The sequence below is a fragment of the Chanodichthys erythropterus genome, chromosome 9 (assembly GCF_024489055.1).
Source record: "Chanodichthys erythropterus isolate Z2021 chromosome 9, ASM2448905v1, whole genome shotgun sequence".
Taxonomy (NCBI): Eukaryota; Metazoa; Chordata; class Actinopteri; order Cypriniformes; family Xenocyprididae; genus Chanodichthys; species Chanodichthys erythropterus.
The window spans coordinates 4,981,590-5,006,579 of NC_090229.1; the positions used below are offsets into that span (position 1 = coordinate 4,981,590).

The 24,990-nt window shown below is 35.4% G+C and overlaps 1 protein-coding gene across 1 annotated transcript in view; it reads left to right on the forward strand.

Annotated features, from left to right (window-relative positions):
* Positions 1–24,990, forward strand: part of gcn1 (GCN1 activator of EIF2AK4) — a 52,849-nt gene that overhangs the window by 364 nt on the left and 27,495 nt on the right. The window contains exons 2-31 of the mRNA XM_067394328.1: positions 460–568; positions 821–884; positions 3,433–3,564; positions 3,672–3,780; positions 3,894–3,992; positions 4,493–4,627; positions 5,847–5,915; positions 6,001–6,109; positions 8,406–8,480; positions 8,561–8,689; positions 9,677–9,727; positions 10,111–10,209; positions 11,328–11,501; positions 11,599–11,751; positions 12,186–12,278; positions 13,224–13,299; positions 16,410–16,569; positions 16,650–16,839; positions 16,926–17,050; positions 18,624–18,802; positions 18,918–19,011; positions 19,229–19,342; positions 19,438–19,636; positions 19,797–19,946; positions 20,087–20,268; positions 21,619–21,699; positions 21,779–21,922; positions 22,007–22,131; positions 24,318–24,507; positions 24,772–24,842. Coding sequence (XP_067250429.1) covers positions 460–568; positions 821–884; positions 3,433–3,564; positions 3,672–3,780; positions 3,894–3,992; positions 4,493–4,627; positions 5,847–5,915; positions 6,001–6,109; positions 8,406–8,480; positions 8,561–8,689; positions 9,677–9,727; positions 10,111–10,209; positions 11,328–11,501; positions 11,599–11,751; positions 12,186–12,278; positions 13,224–13,299; positions 16,410–16,569; positions 16,650–16,839; positions 16,926–17,050; positions 18,624–18,802; positions 18,918–19,011; positions 19,229–19,342; positions 19,438–19,636; positions 19,797–19,946; positions 20,087–20,268; positions 21,619–21,699; positions 21,779–21,922; positions 22,007–22,131; positions 24,318–24,507; positions 24,772–24,842 — 3,680 coding nt within the window. The remainder of the gene's footprint in view (positions 1–459; positions 569–820; positions 885–3,432; positions 3,565–3,671; positions 3,781–3,893; positions 3,993–4,492; positions 4,628–5,846; positions 5,916–6,000; positions 6,110–8,405; positions 8,481–8,560; positions 8,690–9,676; positions 9,728–10,110; positions 10,210–11,327; positions 11,502–11,598; positions 11,752–12,185; positions 12,279–13,223; positions 13,300–16,409; positions 16,570–16,649; positions 16,840–16,925; positions 17,051–18,623; positions 18,803–18,917; positions 19,012–19,228; positions 19,343–19,437; positions 19,637–19,796; positions 19,947–20,086; positions 20,269–21,618; positions 21,700–21,778; positions 21,923–22,006; positions 22,132–24,317; positions 24,508–24,771; positions 24,843–24,990) is intronic.

Here is a 24,990-nt window from a genome sequence, read left to right on the forward strand (position 1 = left end):
CTAATAAGAAAGTGCCAGAAGTACCATGTTTTGTGGACATGGTATCATGGTAAAACCATGTTTTTTGGACATATAGCACTGTATTATCGTGGTAATCTTCAAAATGCCGTGTAAATATACTGTGGTAAATAAAAATATTCACCTGACACCATCATTATTTTATGTAAGGGGTCACTTATGAAAATATACCACGGTAATCATAAAATTAGCCTGAACTGCTTAATGTAAAATTATAATAAATGAATATCCTTCTGTCAGAACATGATGCTTTCAAAATATTTGTCAATTTCATCGTTGTTTTATGACAGCGGTGACTAATATGATGTTATCTCGAACTTTAATATAGTAACAATAGATGTAGTGATAAGTATTGTAAACAACATTTACCATGGTAAGTTGTGCTTAAGATGCCCAGATTACAAAAAAACTCTCTGATGGCTCTTGTTTTTGTGTTTGTAGGGGCAGATTTCAGACACACTGAAGAGATTCGCTGTGAAAGTCACGTCATCCAGCGTTAAAGAGCGCAGAGAGATTCTTGAAGAATTGAAGGAATGTGTGAAAGGAAAGGGTGAGTTGATCTCTCTCTGTTGCTGTATCAGGATAAAGGAATAATATGACTTATTTCTTCTATGAAGTCTAGTGGCTGTCAAGCTCCAAAAGGCATAAAAACACTGTTAAAGCTTCATAACAGTTGTCCATACCACTCATACACTGAATTTCAAGTCATCAGAAGCCATACATGTGTTCAAAAGTGACTTACAAATGACTTACATTTGTGTCTGCGCTGTTTGAAGCCTTTAATTGTTTGTTCTCTCTTCAGATCTTCCTGAGCCGGCCATTAAAGGACTGTGCAAACTCTTCTGCCTCACACTGCACAGATACAGGTGCGTGTGAGCGATTTCTTCTCATCTGTCCACTAAAGCAGGGGTTTACAATCCTTTAGAGGCTACGGACCATCAAATATGATCATCCTTGTGAGGAAAAAAAATAATTTTCATGTCTAAAGACCCAATTTATACTCATTTTAATTGTAGACTATACTAATTTAAAGTATTATGTGGAAATTATTTATAAGTTTTTCTACTCACTGTAGTACTCTACTGTTAAATGTATTATTTATTTATTTTAAATTCACCTGTGGTGAAAATCAAGTTTTTAATATTGTTTATATGTTTTTTAATATGCTTTAAGACAAACCATGTGCAATTTCATAAGTCGACACCATTGCTGAGTATTTTCTCTTTAAAAGGCAGTGAACCAAAGACAGTCTCAAACCGGTGGTTTGAAATTACTGGTGTTTCTGACGACACAAATTACCCTGTAACCAATCGCGTCAACATGTCGGCAGGCTTTAGCATATCGTTAACTGACCGCTCTGAAGTAGGGGAGTCTCAAGAGAAGCCAGGTTTTCCCGGTACATTTGACTGTTGATATGAAAAATGGGGTAGATTTAGCAATATAGCAGGTATATGATGTATATTGCGATGTTATGAAGAACTATATGCCTTTAGAATGGAGCTCGTGTGAGTGAGTGGAGACGGGGCTAATTAGCATATTCATTGAGCAGCGTATAGTAAATGAAGCAAGGGTCTAGAGTAGGGCTGGGGCGATATATCACATGCGATTGTCACGCGCATTTCGTCAGTAAAGCCGGTTCCCTGCATCGCTCTGTTCCTGTCTGGACAGAATGCGAAACATGAAAACTATGTTTCTCGGCTGGATAAAGCAAACCAACTTCTTGCTATGAAAGTTTTGATGGATAAGGATTGCAATCAAAGTAAAGGCATTGTGGTGACATACAGGAGTCGCGTGAGCCCGTTATATTGATGCGCAAACAAATCATGTATGAGTGCTCTCGATGCACTGAACGCACATTGTTTTTATGCACAGACACATTTCAGTACATTCAGGATAATGTTTGGATTTGTCCTGTGTATGTTGCTGTGTACTTTAGTATATATGCAGGTCAAGGCGGTTGGTATAGGTGTTTTTGGCATCTCCATGTGGTCCTGTGACTTGTCTAAAATGTAAACAAGCTCTTTGCTTTTGCACATACTATACACTGTGAATTCTGAAATTCTTTTTTTTTGTGCTGTGATTATTTATTTATTTTATTTTTTTTTATGGGTACTTTGGTGTAGCCTACAAAAATGTATGAGTTATATGAAATCATATCATTTGGTTGATTGGTGTCCTTTTGGAGTCTGCAAGTGTCCTTTTTTGGAACGACATCTAAATTTACCTTGAAAAAAGCTGTAAAATACAGTTTTGTGAAAATCACACTTCAATCTAGTGGTTTACTTTGCTGGATATAGAAAATGGTGGCAAAATGGACATGTTAAACAAGATAAATGGTGTATGCTTAATTTGACGATAAGTGTGTGATTAATCGTGATTAAAAAAAATTTAATCGATTGACAGTCCTAATTTAAATGTCATTTTGGTGATTAAAGATGTGTTTTAAGGCATATAATTATTGAATTGACTACAGGAGGACTTTAAATAAAAAAATTACTGCTTATTTAAATCCAAATCAATAAAATTTGTATATTTATTTATATTAATTAGCATTTTACAATATAATAATATATAAACTGTGAACTTGTATGAAATATATTTATAGATAGTTATTCTGAGAATTTCTTTTGTTTTTGTTTTTTTTGTTGTTGTTTTTTTTTCTTTACCCAATGTGGGTATAATGTATAAAATTGCACAATATATATATATTTTTTTTTTTTCGTTGAACAATACTTGTATTTCTATGGCTCGAAATAAAAGTAATCAATCAACCAATCAAAATATTTATATTTATTAAAATGTATTTATTTATTATAAAACACATTTTTGTGTACTTATCTAATTTATATTAATCTAATTTGTAGTATTTATTTTAATCCTATTTTATTTGTTTTAATTTTCATAATTTATTTTTTACAATGTTTTCTCTAAACTTTTCCATGGACCTCCTAGGACTCCCTTGTGGCCCTGGACCCCCCCCCCTGCATTAAAGAGGACATATTATGCCCTTTTACAAAGTCTTGTTTTTGTTTTTGGGCTCCACTAGGACAGGTTTTCATGCTTGAATGTTAAAAAAAAACACATTATTTTCCTCATATTCTCCATTGTTTCAGCTCCTCTCTTCCCAGGCTGTCAGTGACGCTCTGTTTAGTTCCTGTCTCTGTGAAGCCCCTCTTTCTGATTGATCAGCTGGATCAGTGTGTTGTGATTGGTCAAGCGCTTTCAGTGTGTTTTGGAAATGTCCTGCCCCTTACCATACCTGCGTGCTTCAACACACTACTAACTCAACCAGGCCCCACCCCTTTATTCTGCGTATGCCTCGGGTGGAAATTACTTAAATGAGGAATATTGTGTCCTCTTTAAAGTGTGCAAGTATGTTCTTCTGATGCAGTTGGGTTTGATTTGTCTTCTCAGGGATGCTGCATCTCGGCGAGCTTTGCTCTCGGTCATCGAGGTGCTCATCCAATCACAGCCTGATGCCATTGCGAGCAACCTCCCTCCCGGTCTGCTCAGCTGTGGGGTGGTCAGCAGGGGCGTGATGCCCGGGTGAGTGACCGCAGAAATCTTATAGTTATCAGATGCCAGTTTCTCCAAGCTATAATATATATATATATATATATATATATATGATATTATGTCAAAAATACCCACAGGAAGAGCACAGCGTCAGGAGCCTGCTGCGCCCTGCCATGGACCTGTTTGATTGTTCGGACTGTCTTTCCCACCGCAGACAAAAGAGAAGGAGCCAACTGGAAGAAACTGGTGAGTTTTGAACTTTAGATTGTCATAATTTAGTTTAGCCTTTGTTCTAAACCTGTATGACTTTATTAGATCTCTACATATCTGTCCAATCATATTCTCTCTTTTCCAATCAGGTTGAGGTTCAGAGTTTGCTGCTGGCAGAGGCGGTGGGCGGAGCCTCAGGGAACGCGCTCAAGTCAACCAGCAAGCGCTTTATCAAGCTGTGGAAGGAGGTAAAACTAAATGAATTCAGTCTGATGTCTCATACAGTGTCGTTTAATAATTTGGGGTCGATTTATTTGATGATCAAAGCTGAGTTTTCAGCATCATTACTCCAGATTTCAGTGTCACATGATCCTCCTGAAATCACTCTAATATCAATTTCATCTTATCAATGTTGAAAACAGTTGTTCTGCTTCATAATTTTGTGGAAACTGATACATTTTTTTCAGAATTCTTTGATTAATAGAAATAAAAAAAATAAAAAAAGAACTGTTTATTTGAAATGGAAACTTTTGTAACATTGTAATTGTCTTTTTTGGTCAGTTTAATGCATCTTTGCTGAATAAAAGTATTAATTTATTAAACAAACTCAATGCAAACTTTTGAACTTTTGGTAGTGTAGATCTTTGTCTGTGTATGTAAAAGCTCATATCTATTCAATAGTTAGTGTTGCTTGGTTGTAATATAACAGCAGTCCTTCAGTTTAGAAGTTTTGTCTCTGTTTCCGCAGAACCCGGGTCTGGTGGATCAGTACATGAGCACTCTGCTGAGTCTGGATCAGAGCTGTGTGTCTGTACCGCTGCTGGGATTGTGTGTGGACTTCTGCACTGCGCAGAAAGACATCGCCACCATCAACAAACACAAGGTGATAAACTCGACCTGTGTGTTAAAACTGTGTTGACTGTAGTGGTGCAAATGTTTCAGTGTTATTTTAATATTTAATAATATATTAGTATTTATGAATATTTTGAATTAGCTTTTACTTGAATATTGTATGTTAATTTAGTTGAATTTTTTCATTAAAAAAAAAAAAAAACTATATAGCTTTAATTTATTTTAGTTTTAGTAATTTTAGAACTTTGACTTAAAGGTGCCGTAGAACGTCTTTTTAAAAGATGTAATATAAGTCTAAGGTGTCCCCTGAATGTGTCTGTGAAGCTTCAGCTCAAAATACCCCATAGATTTTTTTTTTTTTTTTTTTTTTTGACTGCCTATTTTGGGGCATCATTAAATATGAGCCGATTTAGGCTGCGGCCTCTTTAAATGCTCATGCTCCCCGCCCACAGAGCTCGCGCTTGCCTTAAACAGTGCATAAGTTCACACAACTAATATAACCCTCAAAATGGATCTTTACAAAGTGTTCGTCATGCAGCATGTCTAATCACCTAAGTACAGTGTTTATTTGGATGTTACATTTGATTCTGAATGAGTTTGATAGTGCTGCGTGGCTAAAGCTAACATTACACACTGTTGGAGAGATTTATAAAGAATGAAGTTGTTTATGAATTATACAGACTGCAAGTGTTTAATAATTAAAATAACTACGGCTCTTGTCTCCGTGAATACAGTAATAAACGATGCTAACTTTAACCACTTTTAACAGTACATTAGCAACATGCTAACAAAACATTTAGAAAGACAATTTACAAATATCACTAAAAATATCATGATATCATGGATCATGTCAGTTATTATTGCTCCATCTGCCATTTTTTACTATTGTTCTTGCTTGCTTACCTAGTCTGATGATTCAGCTGTGCACAGATCCAGACGTTAATACTGGCTGCCCTTGTGTAATGCCTTGAACATGAGCTGGCATATGCAAATATTGGGGGAGTACATATTAATGATCCCGACTGTTACGTAACAGTCGGTGTTATGTTGAGATTCGCCTGTTCTTCGGAGGTCTTTTAAACAAATGAGATTTATATAAGAAGGAGGAAACAATGGAGTTTGAGACTCACTGTATGTCATTTCCATGTACTGAACTCTTGTTATTCAACTATGCCAAGATACATTCAATTTTGAATTCTAGGGCACCTTTAATACTTTAATTTAACAATGCCAACACTGTTCTGTTTTAGGCGGCTCTCTTGGACCTGTACATGAAGACGGTCCTCATGAGTAAGACCAGACCACATCAGCACATACTGGTAAGAATCTGTGTCGTGACTTTGTTGAATTGACACTCTTTGCAGTGCCGAGATCATAAAGCCTGAAGCTGAATGTGTGTTTCAGGAGAAGAGCGGCTCGATGCTTCGTCACATGTCTCACTCAGAGTTTAAAGAGCAACTGCTGCCCACCTTACAGAAAGCTCTGCTGCGCAGCCCTGAGAACTGCATGCACAGTGAGTCACACGCATTCAAACACGCGCATCGCAAACTGCCTCGCGCTGTGATTCATCAAGACACAGATGCTTCATGATGTCATCATCATTAGATGCAATTGTTATACTGCTCAGAATAAATTATCATGACGCAGTGTTATTGTCAGTGTTATTTTAGCATAATTGAGATACTATTGTAATTTTATTAGTATTTTGAATGATTTTTTTTTTTTTCATATTTTCAGTTTTCATTTTAATATTAAAGTTTTAATCATTTTGCTTTTTGTCCATTAGCCCACTAGTTAAAAATGAGCAATACAGTTTGTTACAGTATTTATTATACGACTGTTCATTGTTAGTTCATGTCCATTAAATAATATGAACTTTTAATTTTAGTTATGCATTAGTGAATGTTTAAATTAAAATGAACTAAAATTAATAAATGCTTCAGAAGCATTTTTCATGTCAACTAATGTTAACAAAAGGAACCTTATTTAAAATGTCTATATATTTTTTTTTTTATTTCATTTTTAGTTATTTCAGTACAGCAAGTTAAACTAAATGAAAATGAGAAATTTGAGCAGCTAGCTGATATAAAACATGCTTTTTTAAATTTTAGTTAATTTTTATTTTATTTAAGTGACTAAAATGTTTTGTATGCTTTTAGTTTTAGTAAATATAATATCCCTGGTTAATTTTAATGATTAAAAGGGGAAATATAATTAGGGCTGCACAACGATTAATCACGATTAATCGTTTGCAAAATAAGTCTGTGTTTGCATAATATATGTGTGTGTTCTGTGTATAATAATTATGTGTATATAAATACATGCACATACATGTATAAATTTAAGAAATATATACATATATAAATATACATATTTATATATATTTTATATTACATATTGTTACGCCCCGTTCTATTTAATAGAAGGGGCTGGCGTGAGTTTGTCGGATATCAGAGAAACCGACTCCAGCCGACAGATCACCACAGACAGCAAACTAAGATCCACACAAAATTTATTAAGGTGGAACACAAAGAAATCAAATAAAAGGAGCCATGGCTTCAGGGTGCCCCAAGGCCAAAACAATAAACATAACAGCTTAAAAATAAAATAAATAATTACCCTAACAAAAAAAAAAAAAAAATACAATCAACTTCCCTAACTCCCTAACATAAACAAATCACAAAGAAAGTCAAAATAAATGGCAGGACACCCCTACGCTCCTAAAGCATAAACAAAAACGTATTTGAAGCACTTTAAACAAAACAGGAACTGTGGTTCGCGATCTGCCGACGGGAGAAGGAATCCGGAGCTCCTCACGCCAGCAGGCCAACGCCAGAATGAGCTCCCCATCTTCCGAGAGTGCCGCCCTTTTAAACGGAGCAGCCGCAAGCTCAGCCAATGACTATCTGTTCCCAGCAGCCAATCCCTGCACAGACATTTGAAAGGAAAAAAAAAACAAGACAAAACTACACACATAAAACAATACAGATGCCGAATATCGTAACGCATATAAATATAAATATTTTACATATAAATATAATTTTTTCTTAAATATATACATGTATATGCATGTACTTGAATTATTATACACAGAACACACACATATATTACGCAAACACACTTTTATTTTGCAAACGATTAATCACAATTAATTGTTGTGCAGCCCTAAGTATAATAAAATTATATTGTTGTCAAAAAATAGTGTTTCTGACAGTTCATTAATAATTGCTTTTGTTTATAGAAATGCTCACAATTTTTTTTTTAAAAGACCCCCCTGCAATCTATAATTGTATCCCCTTAAAACTCGTCTTTGATCACCAAAATGATATTTTTAAATGTTTTCTTTCCCTTGAATGCCTTAAAATAGCTTGAATGTAACTCACTTGAATGCCTCATTTAGTATATGCAGTTCTATTAATATGTAAATTAGCCCCGCCTCCACTCACTCACACCAGCTCAGAGATCCACTTGCTGACGATCATGCTTTAATGTGATTAGTTACATGGAAGTTTGTGATGTCAGAAAACCAGCGTTTTTTAGACTGTCTTTGGTTTTAAAGAGAAAATACTCTGTACTGGTGTTGACTTATGAATTTGCACGTGGTTTGTCTTAAAGCACATTAAAAACAACACATAGATATATAAACAACATTAAAAACTTTAAAGGTTTTTTGAAACCTCTTGTCTACCAAGCATGAACAAGATATTACTTTTACTATATACTGATTGTTAATTTCTGAATAATTCAGAATCCTGTGTTTTATAGTCTTTTGCTCATATTTCCATCTCTGTTATTGGTCTTTCCTCCAGCGATCTCCTCCATGTTGGCGTCTCTCACACTTGACCTGAGTCAGTATGCGCTGGACATCGGGAAGGGCATCTCCAGTGAGTCGTCGACAGTGTGCTTGAGATGTTTTGGTCTGAGGTGTCACGTGCAGGTTTAATGTCATGTCTGTGTGTTTCAGGTCAGCTGAAGGCCAATAACCCAGAGCTCATGGAGCAGGCGGTGGTGGCCCTTCAGAATCTGGCCCAGCAGTGCAGCGACCCCAGCGCCGTCCAGGACCTCGTCAAACACCTCTTCGGCATCCTTGGAGGTCAGTGTGGCCATGAACTTTTACAATTAAGATTTCTATGGCTGGAAATCATAATCACAATCAACATTAGCATCATTACTCCAGTCTTCAGTGTCACATGATCCTTCAGAAATCATTCTAATATGATGATTTGCTGCTCAAGAAACATTTCTGATTGATATCAATGTTGAAAACAGTTGCGCTGCTTCATATTTTTGTGGAAACTGTACAAAAATACACAACCATTCAAAAGTTAGGGCTAAGTAAAATACTAAAAAATAAAATAATACTTTTATTCAACAAGGATGCATTAAATGGATCAAAAGTGACAGTAAAGGCATTTATAATGTTACAAAAGATTCCTGTTTCAAATAAATGCTGTTCTTTTGAACTTTATATTCATCAAAGAATCCAGAAAATAATGTATTACAGTTTCCACAAAAATATTAAGCAGCAAAAACTCGTTTTAACATTGATAATAATAATAGGAACTATTATTAATAATTGAGCACCAATAATTGATGATACTTGTGCAGCAAATCTGAATATCAGAATGGTTTCTGAAGGATCATGTGACACTGAAGCCTGGAGTAATGATGCTGAAAATTCAGCTTTGATCACAGGATATAAATTACAATTTAAAGTATATTCACATAGAAATAAATTATTTCAAATGGTAATAATATTTCATAATATTACTGATTCATTGTATTTTTGACCAAATAAATGCAGCTTTGGTGAGCAGAAGAGACTTCTTTTAAAAAACATTTAAAAATGCTTGTGTTGAGTGAAAAGATCTATCTGTGAAAGCAATAAATGTAGTCATTTGCATGGAAAACCACACCTGTTATCTCAATAAAATTATTATTATATGAAACTTATCCAATAATCATTAATGACTGGAAGGTCATGAATAGGATGTTGGTGTAGGATGTCTCACACACATAACCAGATCCTGCTCGCTTTTTAAAGCAGGATATTCCTAATTGTTCGGTTTTTTTTGCGCAGGCTCAGAGGGGAAGCTGACTGTTGTGGCCCAGAAGATGAGTGTTCTCTCGGGTGAATATCCTGTCTGTCTGTCTGTCTCTCTCATATGCTCATCAGGCCTGTTTGGACAGCAATGGTTTTACATACTTTTTTTTTCTTTTCTAATAGCTAATCTTGAAATAAGTTGTCTTTTGATTGCTTTTAATTCAGGAAACATGTTTTTGCGTTCTCCTGCACTGCTTTCATTGGTTCATCTTTGACCGCTGTGCTTACTCTCCCATTCCACTACTGTACATCTTGAGTTTTTAAATGCAAAAACACATGCTTTGATTGAAAGTTGTTCCTTCCAGTTTCTCCCAAATCTCATTCTCACTTCTGCATGAATATGTGAGTTTTTTATTCAAGTAAGCGCCTGCTGTCATATTGAGCATCATTTATGTGTGTTTTTGAAACAGGAATCAGAAGTTGCAGTCATCATGCCGTCTCTGGCGCTTCTTCTCAGTCTCTGAGCTCCAGTGTGGCTGTGATGTTCATCCCATACCTGCAACAGGAAGGTGAGAAACCATTCATACGAGTATGACTACTTTAGACTGTTTTCATAAACTGGGGTTTTTGAGGGTACTGCAGGGGTTTGTAAGTTGATGTATCGCTAATAATGAATTAAATTATTATAATTATTTAAAATTAATAATAAATTATTTTAAAATAAAAAATCACTAAAAAAGTTGAAATATTTTATTTGTTTACGTACACTTCGAGAACATGCAAATTCGTTGTTAATCATTGAACAGTGTTATTTTATTATCACTCAGTTACTATTATAGTTTGTATTAATAGTTTGAATTAGTATTTATTTTTATATTTTCCATTTTAATTTTAATTAGTTTTAGTAGTTTTATGTTTTATTCGTTTTTTAATGCCTATATAGTTTTTAGTCATTTTTATTACATTTTTTATTCATTTTATTACTTAATTTTTAAAGTTTTTTTTTTTTTTTAAATACATCAAGTTAAACCATTTTTCCATGGCAACTAGCTGAAATTAAAAAAAAAAAAAAAAAATATATATATATATATATATATATATATATATATATATATATATATATTTTATTTATTTATTTATTTATTATTATTTTTATGTACTTATTTTGTTCTGGTTAATGTTTATTTTTTTAAGTAGCTTTTTTTTCTTTTTTTTTTTTACTATTATAACCCTGTCATTGAATATTGATTATTAAATATTAACAAACGCTTTGTGAATCCATGACTTAAAATATAAAGATTTTATTTATTTCTACCCAATTTGCTATTTAATGATTTAATATGAATTTTTAACTTTTTTTTTAATTTCATTATTTGTTTTACATTAAACAATCTTAAAAGGTCTTGCATTTCATAAATTCTTATTAGTTTATATTTATTTTATTTCAGCTTTAGTTTATATAAGTACATCCAGTTAATCTAAATGAAATAAGAAATGTTTCCATGTAACTAGCTGAAGTAAAATATCAAGATTTTATTCATTTTTACCCAATTTGCTATTGAATGACTTAATATGAATTTTTGACTCTGTGTTGTTGCAAAATTGGTCTTAAACTTGTAATTTCTTCCATTTCTGAAACATGCATCATAACCTAATATCTGCTGATTGTTGTGTTTGTGTGTTGCAGTCCACGAGGGGACGCTGGTACACGCAGTGTCTGTGTTATCCCAGTGGACAGGCCGTTTGACGGTGGACGTGCCCTCAGAGCTGAGGGAATGGTTTAAAAAAGCCTTCACCCTCAAGACGTCCACGTCCCTTGTGCGTCAGGCGTATCTCCAGGCCATGCTCGGGGCTTTCAAAGGTCAGTCGGTCTGCTGGGATGTTTCACATGGATTTATACGTGTGCTGCTGATGTTCTGTCAAAATAAACAGCGTTTGTGTGTCTTCATCCTGTTTAGGTGACACTCTCAGTCAGGCTGTTGATTTCCTGCCTCTCCTCATCCAGACTGTGGAGAAAGCTGCTGCTCAGAATACCCAGCATGCACTGCTGGCTGAGGGCGTGACCGCGTCTGTGCTGCTCTGTCGGCTGTCTGTGCTCGACTCTGTGTCTGGTGAGCGTTCACACTAGCTATGCACATACTGGGGTATCGCATAAATACTATAAATATGCATAAAAAACTTATGTGCTGACACGGATACATTTTTATTTTATTTTTTTCCAATAAGAAGACATGAGCATAAACAATGATGGAAACACATTTACTGAATAAATCCCCTAAACCCGAGAACATTCTTCACGCTCTGAGATGCGAGTAATTTATGATGGCACAGTGGCTTCCCCGATTGCAGCAACTTCCATTTTTATTACGGATATTTTGTGCCCATTTCCCAGTTAGTGATGATTTTGTTTTCTTGAACACATGGGATGGAAATGCTGCTTTATTTGCAAATGTTTTATACAATATTCCAACATAGCTACTGAGACTCTGCTGACATCCTCCTGTGTCTCATGCTGGTGTGTCTTCATGTTCTTCTGTGTCTTTAGAAGCGAAGCTGGTGTCTTTCTGGAACATGATACTGGATGAAAAGAAGCCTCTGTTCACCACTGAGAAGTTCCTCTCTCAGGCCAGTGAAGAAGGTCAGAAACGCTCCATTTATCCAGCTTTTCCAGAGGCGATTCTAGGATTTCACTGATGTGGCCTTATTTTTTTTGCCTTAAGTGGTTAGACGAAAATATTTAGTCTAACAAATAGAAAGAGGCCATATTATGCCCTTTTTTAAAGTCTTGATTTTGTTTTTGGGCTCTACTAGAACAGGTTTTTATTTTACTGCATTGTTGCAGCTCCTCTCTTCCTAGTCTGTCAGTAACGCTCTGTTTAGTTCCTGTCTGTATGAAGCCCCTCCTTCTGAAAAGCTCAGTGTGTTCTGATTGGTCGGCTGGATCAGTGTGTTGTGATTGGTCAACCGCTTCGATTGTGTTGTCCCGCCCCTTACCATTAACTGCCAGTTTTAACACTATACTAACTAACTCAACCAGGCCCCGCCCCTTTATTCTGTGGGTGGTAATTATTTAAATGAGAATATTGTGACGTGTTTGTTCCCATTAGAAAACTCAAGACTACAATAGAGGAGTTTCAGGGAGTTTGGAAACACTGACACTGATATAGAGAATAACTCCCGCTGGAGGGACTTTGTTTTACCTTTTTCATGCATAAACGGCAACATTACACACTAAAGAGAGATGAACATGTAAAAAAGCATATTAAGATTTTAACAACTGGTAAAGGGAGGATTCAGAGTCAAATAACCTCAGGTATTTTACTGCAGCTGCTGTTTTCTGCATGCATAAAGAGAGATCACTGATTGTTTTTTTTGTTTATTTACTTCTGTTTAGCTTTTTTTTTATTTTAGTTTTTAGTAGTTTTAGGACTTTAACTTACTTCAGTTATGTCTAAAGTTAGTTTTTTCATCTGTTATTTAATTTCAGCTTCATTAATGAAAATTATTTTTATAGTTTAACAATAACACTGAGTTGTAAATCTGATGAAGATCACTCTCTCACACACCTGTCCTGTACCCACAGCTCTGTGCACCATCCTGCTGCTGTGTGAAAGACTGTTCCTGGATCAGCCACAAAGACTCAACAACAGCAAGTCTCAGTGAGTCACTACTATTTTCCCTGAAATGTTTTTTGTAGAATTTAATAATTTATTGATCTGGCAGAGGGAATTCCATTTCCTGTGTTCTATTTTAAGTTTTACAGTTTTTGTTACTAAAAATGTGAACAAAAATGTAAACTAAGCATTTGTAAATCATTTTACTTTTGTAATGATAAAGTCAGAAAACTTTAAGGCAACCCTTGGATCATTAAAAGTAGGCTATGATATGCCAAATAAAGCCTAATGGGATCTTGTATCACCCTGAAAGAGTTTATTTTGTGATTTGATCATCTGACTTTACCGTTAAACCACTTGTTAAACGAATATACACTTATACACAAATGCATTAACATATACACAAATGCATATGAATCTTCATTTGATTTGTTTTACTTCATCCTGTAAAAATAGAGATTGACCAATCACCAGTGTTGTTTTTTTTTTTATATACAATTACAGTATTTATTAATATTTTAAATTATTTTTTAATTATTATAGTTTTTTTCATTTTTAGTTTTCGTAATATTATTTTGCTTTTATCATTTGAGTTTTTATATATATTTCTATTTAGCTTCAGTTTATTTTTATTTCAGTTTTAGTAGTTTTAGTACTTCAGCTTGTTTTATTTCAGTTAGTTGCCAAAGCAACATTTAAACCTTTGTTTTTCATGTAATGTTTATAATTTATTACAGCTTTATTTCAGTTAACGAAAAACTATTTAATAAGTTATTGCCAATGGCAATACGTTTTTCCAGAGAGATGTGTAATAATGTTATTAAATCAACAGAAAAGTTAGATCAGGTCCAATGAAACATTAGGACATGTTTATTTCTATACAATAATGTACAATGTTACAAAAAGACCAGGAATATTATTAACCTTCCTGTAGGGCTGCACAACGATTAATCGTGATTAATCGTTTGCAAAATAAAAGTCTGTGTTTACGTAATATATCTGTGTGTTCTGTGTATAATAATTATGTATATATAAATACATGCACATACATGTATAAATTTAAGAAATATATACATGTATAAATATACATATTTATATATATTTTATATGACATAAATATAAATATTTTAGATATAAATATAATTTTTTTCTTAACACTCTGAGGTCTGACGGTATCGCCGGCGATACCACCGTGGTTTTTTTCTTATCAGTGTGAAAGAGACTCAAAATACTCCGTCAATGTTGCACATACAATTAAGAGTTATACACCATTTTAATCTGTGGAATATCTTCTTTCATTTGTGTACACTCAGAGTAAAAACAGAATTTTGTGCTTTTTGTAAAATAAAGAAAACTAACATGATGCGTGATCTCTCCTCTCCCTCTGAACGAACTCCAATCTGATAGTTCTCAGAAAATGAACTGTAACTTAGTGAATACTAATGACAAAAAAATTACACTTATGTCTAAAAAAACGTTAAGATGTCAGGTTTTAAATCATGTAAGTCAAATCGAAAACAAACCTTCTTTGTTTATGTAATCTGTATGAAAAGAGAGCCATGTCAGAAATCCGTGATTCAGCTCATTATCTGCTAATGCGGCCACGCCCACGGAGCCAGCGCTATTCAGACGCTAATTCAGTCAATACATGCATTTATTATCTCAATCGTGTATTTATTGTCTTGAAAAGTGTTTATCTGGATGTAAAAGTCATGGTTAGCGATCTCTAGAAGACATGCAGTTACTTCCTGTTTACTTGTCTTCTACAGATTAAGTTTAGATGAGTTTTTGTTTCTTTAGCGCCCTCCTGCTGCTGTATGTATTGGAAACTCCATTCATGGAATAGCCTCTTCTTCTTTTAGATGAATTTGTGGACTAAAATGCACAGAGCGCCCTCCGACTTCAAGGATGAATTGAAAACACCAGCGCTCATAGTAATGACAGTGAATATTAAATAAAAATAACTCCTCTGTATAGAAAATTGACATAAGCATATGATAATCCAATATTTCTCCAAATGTGCATGCTTTTAAACTAAAAGCCTATATTCAGACTCTTTGCATCACAGAAATACATTATATTTTAAAGTATAATATAAAACCATTACTTTATATTGTAATAATATTTTTCTGTATGTTTCATATATCATAATGAGCTTGAGACATCACAGAAGGTTTTTTTTCACAGCCTACCTGACTGAAATGCCTCATTAATATGCAAGTCATTTCAGCTCATTACTATCCAATTCTTTTGTCTTCTCAGGTGAGAATGGCCCATTTTCAGTGGTGATTCACGCCTCCTTGCATACTGTGTTTCTTGGCAAAAAGTGTCTTACAAAAACTAAATCAATATATTGTTAAATATGAAGGAGTAGGCAGCATAATTTTTACATAATTTTGAAGCAAAAACTCTAGTCTACAACCTCCAATACCCTAAAGTCTTATGAACACAGATTTATTATACTTTTTTTGGCCTTATTTCAGTGACTTAAGTTTTTTGTTTTTTCAACAACCACGCATAAATGTTATTCCTTCAAAAACACAAACATGTACATACATGTTCCTCACATATTATTGTAGCCTAGTTTGTGCTGAATACAGTGTAATGACACTTTTTCCATTAATATGTTTATGAACAACTGAAAAAAGCACAAATGTCAGGGCATGTCAAAAGTTCTCCAGGCCCCAAATCAGCGTCAGACTCCAGAGGGTTAAATATATACATGTATGTGCATGTATTTTTATACATACATAATTATACACAGAACACACACATATATTACCTAACACAGACTTTTATTCTGCAAACGATTAATCGCGATTAATCATTGTGCAGCCCTACCTTCCGTAGTATCTGGTGTCAAATTGACAATTCTGAAAAATATGATAATTATATTTATGAAGAATTCATAAACGTGCACATCTTGTTTTACAGAGTTGTCAAAATGCCTGTACACATTTTTACCCAATCGGTGATGTCTGGGGGCATTTTGATGTCACAAAAGCATTGCTGAAATTTGCACATAATTAGGGTTAAGAAAGTAAATCGGGTGTAAATTTGAATTTTGGCATTCAAAAATAGTGCAGAAACTGTTGCCATTTTCATAAGTATCTGTGAGCGATCATGTGACTCAGACCCTTGTCTGCTGTCCTCAGGATGTATCATCAGGCCACAGTGATGGCGCTGCTGTCCCGTCAGTGGCGTGTGCGGAAACGTGCTCAGCAGTCCGTAAAGAAGCTCCTGTCCTCGCTGGGCGGATCCAGCCTGGCCCACGGCCTTCTGGGAGAACTGCGTGTCATTATTAACAAACACAAGGTGAGGGATGAAGAGGAGTTGAACGATTGCTTTACTCTGACGTGTTTTGAATTTGCTAATTTTTACATCTCTTAAATCAGATTCTGCCATCAGATGCTCTTTATACGGAGACAGGTGAGCTAACTGAGATCGGACGCTCGTATGTTGCTCCGCGGATCCTGCTGGACGCTCTGAGCGTTATCTGCTCTGTGGCGGCCCAGTGGAACGACCTGGCGGAGACTGAGAATCTGGCCCTGGATATTGTCATCGTTACCCATCATCCCTCAATCGGTTCGTCTCTTTGATGTCCCAGTAGATTTGATTGCATCCATACAGGAATTTTTCAACAGCTGTTAATCATGCTCTTTCTTTTTCAGTGGCTATCAGGTCTGAGTTGTGGCCTTCTCTGCTGTCCACTATGAAGATGAACCCTGCTGAATTCATCGACAAACACCTGGAGAAGATTCTACCTCGCCTGCTAGAAGCCAACACAGACAACCAGGTGAATTTAAAGTCAGCATGAGAAGTTGCGATAGTCTTTTCTTGCCCATTGTGCCGTATGTCAGAGTGAAACAGCTTCGCAAACAAGAACAAATGTGGGGCGGGGCTTGATTTTGTACATGGGGAATTGATTGGATGGTTGTGGTTTGCTATTGGTGGATCTCATGTGAGTGACAGGTTGCCCCGCCCTCATTATCAGAGAAGAGATGTCACTGCAAGAGGGAGGGGAAGTTATTTTGATTAAAAAGATTACGAGGCACATGAATTAAAAAAAAAAAAAACATGCATGGATAAATCATTTATAATAATTACTGAAATATTCCATAATAATTTATAAATAATATTAAATGAAAAAATAATATTTTAAATGAATTTTAATTAAATATTGTGTAAAATTTATAATGAATATATTTTATTTAATTGCAGCATTTTAACGTACATCATATTTGATATATATTGTATATACTGCAGTGCTTTCCACAGGTTTGAAATATACTTGCGGTGGTAGCCGGGCGAAAAATCCTCCTATTACCCACGGCACAAAAATAGTCTACTACATGTGACAAACAACTAATGTGTGATTTTTAACAGTATTTTTATTTATTGAAATTAATTTTAATTAAATAAAATATTACATTTAATTACATACTAATATTATGCATTATTATGCATTGTAAATTATGCAAAATTACAGCATTTAAATGGTTCACCTTTTCCTATGTTTTCCTTGCTGTCATATAGTGTCTCTCTCAGTGAATGGGACACAGATTTTATTAGTAAAATTTATAAAATGAATAATATATGTGTCAAATAATGTTCTTAGTCTTTTCTTCCTGTGGGGGACACTACAATAATTTACTATGAATTAAATGGAAATCAAATGAAATACAATTTATTGTGTAACCAAAATGCCAATAATGCCCAAAAGAAAAAACTTAGCGTGTGACTTTTAATTATAAACAAGCCCGAAATACACAGGTACTCTTATTTTGAAATGTCTGTACTATTGCAGGCTGATCCTTCAGATTCTTACAACCGTCTAAAACATTTTATATAAAGGCCATAAAGTAGACATTGTAATAATTCATCAACTTGAGTTCATTAGCAATCGCTTGGCATAAATCTGCGCTTTTCATTGATTGAGAATCACTTTGAAGCAGACTGAAGCGCTGTTGCGCGAGCTTGTAGAACGCACAACAGCGCCCCCTTGTGACTTTACAAAATGCTGCGCCTGTGGGAATGTCAACTGTTCTGACGCACACGTAACGAGCAGGTATGAAACGACTAGTTTATCGATCGCGGATGGTTTCATTATCTTATAAAAATATAAAAGCATAAAAATAATAAAAGCAAAAATGCGTCTCCAAATATACTTGGGCGGCCGTTATTATATGTGGGCGGCCCGCCCAAGTAAAGTCTATGCGTGGGAAGCACTGATACTGTGTCTTCGATCAAATAATGAGCATAAGAGATTTCTTTCAAAAACATTAATTATTGCACTGATATAGTAGGACAAATTTAAGATTCGGTCATATTTATTTTATATTTATAGCTGTCATTGTCTCTCACCGTAGGCTGTTCAGAATGCTGTCGGCTCTCTGTCGCTTCTGTCTCCAACTAAACTGCTGCCGCGTGTCATGGATCACGTGACCCAGCGCTTGTCCAATCCTGCGCTGATCCAGGTGACGCGTCAGGAATATGCTATCATGAAAACGCCTGAGGGAGAACTTTACGACAAGAGCATCATTATGAGGTAAAGTGAACTAAATCAGTCCAGATGAAATTAATTAACTTCATTATCTGTGGTTGGGTCGAGTGAATGAGAATCACATGGATGGATCTGCAAACACTATTGTTGTTTTTGGCAGTGCGCAGCAGGAGAGCACAAAGAAAGGCAACATGAAAAGAGAGAACAAGGCTTATTCCTTCAAAGAGCAGATCATTGAACTGGAGCTTCAAGAGGTAAGAGAGAAATACAGCACAAGATCTGCTGCAGAAAAAAAGGGTTATTTTGGTCTAGACATTAAAAATCATGGCCAATATTGCATCTGGTTCATCCACCACACTGAAAAATGAAACAAAGTTAAGCACAATGCATTTTGGGATACAGTATCCAGTGAAGTTTGTTCGGTTTTATGCCGCACGTTTGATTGAGCCTCTCCTTGTGTTTGTCCTTCAGGAGATCAAGAAGAAGAAAGGCATCAAAGAGGAGATCCAGCTGACCAGCAAACAGAAGGAGATGATGCAGAACCAGCTGGAGAAAGAGTCCAGCATCCGCAAGAAATTGCAGGAGGTGAGAGGTCATGCGCTACTGTAAACCACCTGAGACACCTGATCAGTGTGAACAAACCACTAAGACGTGTCTCTGTCTCTCTTGTTCTCTCTCAGTTGGACGTGGAGCTGCAGTGTGTGGTCGGTCTGCTGGAGGCGGCTCTGGCCCGTCGTCCTCCTCTGATCTGGATTCATCTTCCTGCAGTCGTGCAGGTACTTCTGCCCCTCCTGCAGTCTCCTGTGGCCGCTCCACGCATCAAACCGGTGTTCCTGCAGATCGGCGTCACTCTGATGCCTAAAGAGCTGCACTACTTGGGTAAGCCTTCCTTTTCCTATGTTTATAAACCTTCACTTGTGTTAAGGGTCCTTGTTTTTTATTATTTCATATGTCAGATTTTAGCATGTGTGATTTATCAGATGTCTTACTTTTGGGTTCATGTGTGAACGTGACTGAAATCTGTGTTTTATATGTTTAGCGGTTCTCGTGGGTCATGTGACCTTGCGTCAGCTGAAGCCAGAGTGTGATTTGGATCCTGCTTGGGCTCAAGAAGATCTGAACACGGCGACGCAGCGAACCATCTTACTGCTGCACACAAACACAGCACCACAGAGAGATGGCAAAACCGGTGAATAACACACACCCACATGCAGGAGAGGGTCGAAAATGGACATGAAAACTAAATTACAACAGGTTTTAGTGCAAGAAAGTGGACCAAAACAATAATAAAGAGCTTCTGTAACTTGGCAAACCTCTCAATCATTGCAGGGTCAGAAGTGTTTGCCCTGTCAGCGCCGGCGTTCTCCTTCTGTTTCCCGTTGCTGCAGGCTGTGTTGAGTCAGAGCAGCGGATCCTCGGAGGAGTCGGAGCTCACGATGACCCGCGCGCTACAGGTCATCAACACACACGCACAGCTGCGGGCGCATTCGGACGATACACTGATAGACGAGGTACGGCTGGGTTCTCAACTGGTTGCTTTGACATTAATCTGTGGTTTTGATTTAATGATTCATCAACTTCGCATTAACTGAAGTCATTCAGGAATTTTTGAATTCAGTTTTAGATTAATAATCTTTTACATAACTAATTAGCATGCAAATGAATGCCATTCTTAAGAGTTTTTCACACCAGTGATGACTATAAAGATATAGTTCTAAAACTCATTCAAAGTATATAAAAGAATATCAGAGTCCACACTACAACTATAATGATAACGACACAGAGAAACAATATCATATGAATCACTTTCACAACATTTTTTTTTATTTCAAGCTTATGAATGATAAAAACATTGACAGCCAATCAGAATCCATCCTGCTTTAAGAGCTTGAGCACTTAAAGTGGCAGATGACAAAACTGCAGTGTGTGCTTATAAAATGCAGGACACTAACAAGAACTAATAGTTATTATCTTTATAGTTATCGTTCTTGATGTTAACAGGTCTTTAAAATGGGCATGAAATGGACTTTGCGATAGTCTTTTCCCCCCTATTATGATGTATATCCGATTTAATGGCTTCTGGAACAAGAAAAAAAATGGAGGATGGGACTTTTATTATGTATTTTGAAATTGATTGAATTGTTATTGTATTGCTTAGATCTTGTGATTTGATTTTCTGATGACTTTTAGTAAGTTATTGAGGGAATTAATGAATGAATGACTGCAATTAGGTGCACTAGAATATTAGGATATGAATCTGAATTTTGTTGTGGTTATGTATGTTTTGTGTCAGTGGCTCATTCAGAATCACCATTTGTATCTAAAAAATGAGATTAAACATTACTGAATCATTTACATCTAAAAAAAATCAATTCTAATTTCTGTTATAAAGTTTAATTTAATTTAAAAAAACTATTAAGATGACATTATTAAATAAATTATAAATTATAAAAAAATTCTATTATATAATTTATATTTTATTTAAAAAAAAAAGATATAAAAACAAATCCAGTTATATCTGTGCATGTTCATAAAGTAAAATCTCATTCAGTCGCACTTTATTTTACAGTCCTGTTCCCCATGTACATACTATGTACTTATTATAATTATTACAATAACGGGGTAAAAACTAGGTACTAACCCTGAACCTACCCCTAAACCTACCCTTAACCCATGTAGTTACCTTATATTACCCAGTACTTTCTTAGTTAAGTACACTGTAAGTATATGTACTATAAAATAGTGTAACCTCTCATTCATGTGTCCATAAATTATCATGCGTGCATATTTATGATTCTATCCATGTCTGTATAACTGAACCCCTAGGAGTTAATAATGAATGTCTTTTTCTATTTGTCCAGAACGGCCCAGAGCTGCTGCCCAGGGTCAGTATGCTGCTGCTTTTGACCAAAGTGATCGGCACGTCCACCCCTCGCCTTCAGGTAGAGCCTGGAATCAAGAGCGGCGCTCAAACACGCTGTATTTGATGAGAGTTGTGTTGTGACAGTGTGTTTGTTGTAGGTGCTGGCAGCAGACTGTCTGACGGCTCTGTGTGCCAGCGCTGGAGGGCAGGGGGGATGTGCGCTCGCCGAACAGCCTGAGATCGACGTTCTGCTGGAGGCTTTACTGTCCCCGTGCTTCTCTGTCAGAGACGCCGCGCTGAGGGTCAGTACCTTTCTGATGTCATCTTGCCTTTGAACACGTTTGTTTTGACAGTATATTATGAAACCTGTGAACTGGCTCTTGTAGGGTCTGCTGGAGATGGAGTTGGCGTTACCCACCGACAGCGCTGACGCCAACGGGTTGAAGATGCTGAGGAGACTGTGGGTGGCGAAATTCGATGTGGAGGAGGAAGCCAGAGCTCTGGCAGAGAAGTGAGTCATGCACTTTAAGTGTAGAATCAGTTTTTCACACTGCAGCCTCTGGTGCTGCTGCTAATCAGTTTCACATCAGAGTTTGGTTTGTGTTAAAGCTGTTTTCCAAACTCACTCCAGGGAACAACACAAGTTAATTTGAACAGGGCTCTGGGAAATGGTTCATCATGTGGACTCCAGCGCAGTTCACAGTTGTTAGGAAAGCAGTCCAGGTTATTCTGTGGGAATGAACTGCTGCTGATGGATAGTGTTTATAGCAAATATTTCTCATAACATTTGTCATCATATATATATATATATATAATTTCACCAGCTAAATTTCAAAAGTGAATATGCATATGTGTCAAAATAAAATGAAGGATATCACCTTCTAAAATAGACATTTTTAAAGTGAACATACATTTCTGAAAATAAAATAAAAATATAAAATTTCACCAGCTAAAATAACATTCATTTGTAAAGTAAATATGCATTTGTCAAAATAAATTAAATAAAACAAACATAAATATTATTTCACCAGCTAAAATGTACATTTCAAAAGTGAATATGCACGTGTCAATGTAAAATAAAAAAACCCCTGCTCAAATAGACATTTCTAAAATGAGCATACGTTTGTGAAAATAAAATAAAAATATATTTCACCAGCTAAAATAACATTCATTTCTAAAGTGAATGTGCATTTGTGTAAAAAAAAAATCAACTTCTAAAATAGACATTTTTAAAGTGAATATTCATTTGTGAAAATAAAATATATAATAATATTATTTAACCAGCTAAAATAGTGTACATTTCAAAAGTGAATATGCAGTGGTGTAATGTAAGGAAGTAATAATACTTTGTTACAGTACTTGAGTATTTTTTGGGAGAATCTGTACTTTACTTGAGTTTTTATATTTCTGTCAACTTTTACTTTTACTCCACTACATTTCCTAAATAAAATGTATACTTTTACTTCGATACATTTTCCCAAAGCATTTTTGTTATACTTACTACAAAATAAAGTCAGAAGAACACAGACTGCAAGCAAGCATGTGCAAACAAGTGCTCGCACAACCACGGTTGGTTTCATTTTCCGGGTTGCGTCCGTTGCTAGAGCGGCTGAGAAGAGTGCGCTGTCATTATACATAAACCAACTGTTCAATGTCACGATTGTTATCATTCATTTGCATTAGTTTATATCCATTTGTTTGCTGTTATGCATTCATTATCCATCGAAGTTGAATATTTAAACTGTATCCTCATTCAGCCATTCGATTTCAGTTCTTTTTTTCGGCACTGTAACACATTTTGTGATTAGATAATCAAGTTTTCTAAAATAGAGGCAAATAATGTGTGAAAGTATACATATAATAGACCTATGCTATGACTTTGTGTGTGAAGATGGTAATTTTTAAGCATGACTGGATTTATATGGAATGGTAACATTTGTAACATTTTAATGTTTTTTTTTATTTTCATTATTATTATTTCATGTTATTTAAAAATAAGATTAATAAAAGTATTGTTCATTTTTAATTTCAACATTTACATTTCAACATTTTAAAGTTGTTTCTTACATTAGTTATAATGCACTTGAACAATCAATGTATGTATAATATACTAGTATTTTTTATATAGTAAAAAATTACAATAAACATTAAACCTTTTTTTAATTCAAAATACAAAATGTAAGAAAGAGTTAAAACTGAACACAATCTTGCTGCTCAAACAATTTTTAATAATATTTTTTTGCTCCTTTTGTATTTTACATTTACTTGTACTTTTACTTTCAATACTTAAGTATGTTTAATATAAAAAAAAAAAAATAATTCTTGTGCTTAAGTACAAAAAATATCACATACTTTAAAACTTGTTCTCAAGTAACATTCTAAACAGTGACTTTAATTTCTACCAAAGTCATTTTCTGGTAAGATATCTATACTTTTACTCGAGTATGGTTTTCGAGTATTTTATGCACCACTGTCAATATGCACGTTGATATAAAATGAAAAAAAAAAAAATCACCTTCTAAAATAGACATTTCTGAAATTATATAATTATAATACATTATTTCACCAGCTAAACTTTTTTTAAATGCATAATCCAGCAGTGATGGGCGACTGGAAAAGTCATGTTGTGTCCTTGATCATTGTGTTAAAGTACTGCAGTGGTGAGTGTTGCTCATGCTGTGCGTGTCTCTGTCTCAGACTCTGGCAGGCTCTGTGTCTAGATCTCGTCCCTGAACTCTGTCCGCTCCTGATCGAGGATGTGATCCACCACGAGGAGGCGGTGCGGTCGGCCGGTGCGGAGGCTCTGTCCAGCGCCGTCAGCCAGTACCAGGAGCAGTCGGCCACCGTTCTGGCCCAACTCACTGAGCTCTACCATCAGAAACTCTACGTGAGTCTCACACACTGGAGATTTAGGGCCAGACATGAATATTTCATCAAGACTTGATTGAAATTCATCTGTGAAATTAAAGCCGTTGTGTTAAGTGTCATAAATCACTCAGAGGGGCTTTTATAATTCACATTTTTAATTCATTGCCCTAATATTTAAATTGAATGGCTGTCGTTGTAAAGGCGAATCACTCTGGATTGTTGTTTGCATGAATGGGATGACTTTGATTGATGCTCAGTGATTTCTGTGTGTTCTTGTGTTCAGAGACCTCCTCCGGTTCTGGACGCTCTGGGACGCATCATTTCTGAAGCTCCTCCAGACCAATGGGAGGCAAGGTAAGAAAGCATTTCTATAATAGCTGTGGAGTTATTATAGACATTTAGAAATGTTTTATTTATTTATTATGTATTTGATCAACATCTGTGGCAATGAGTTATTACAGAAATTATGGTTACTTACAAAATGTATCTTTTATTTCATTTT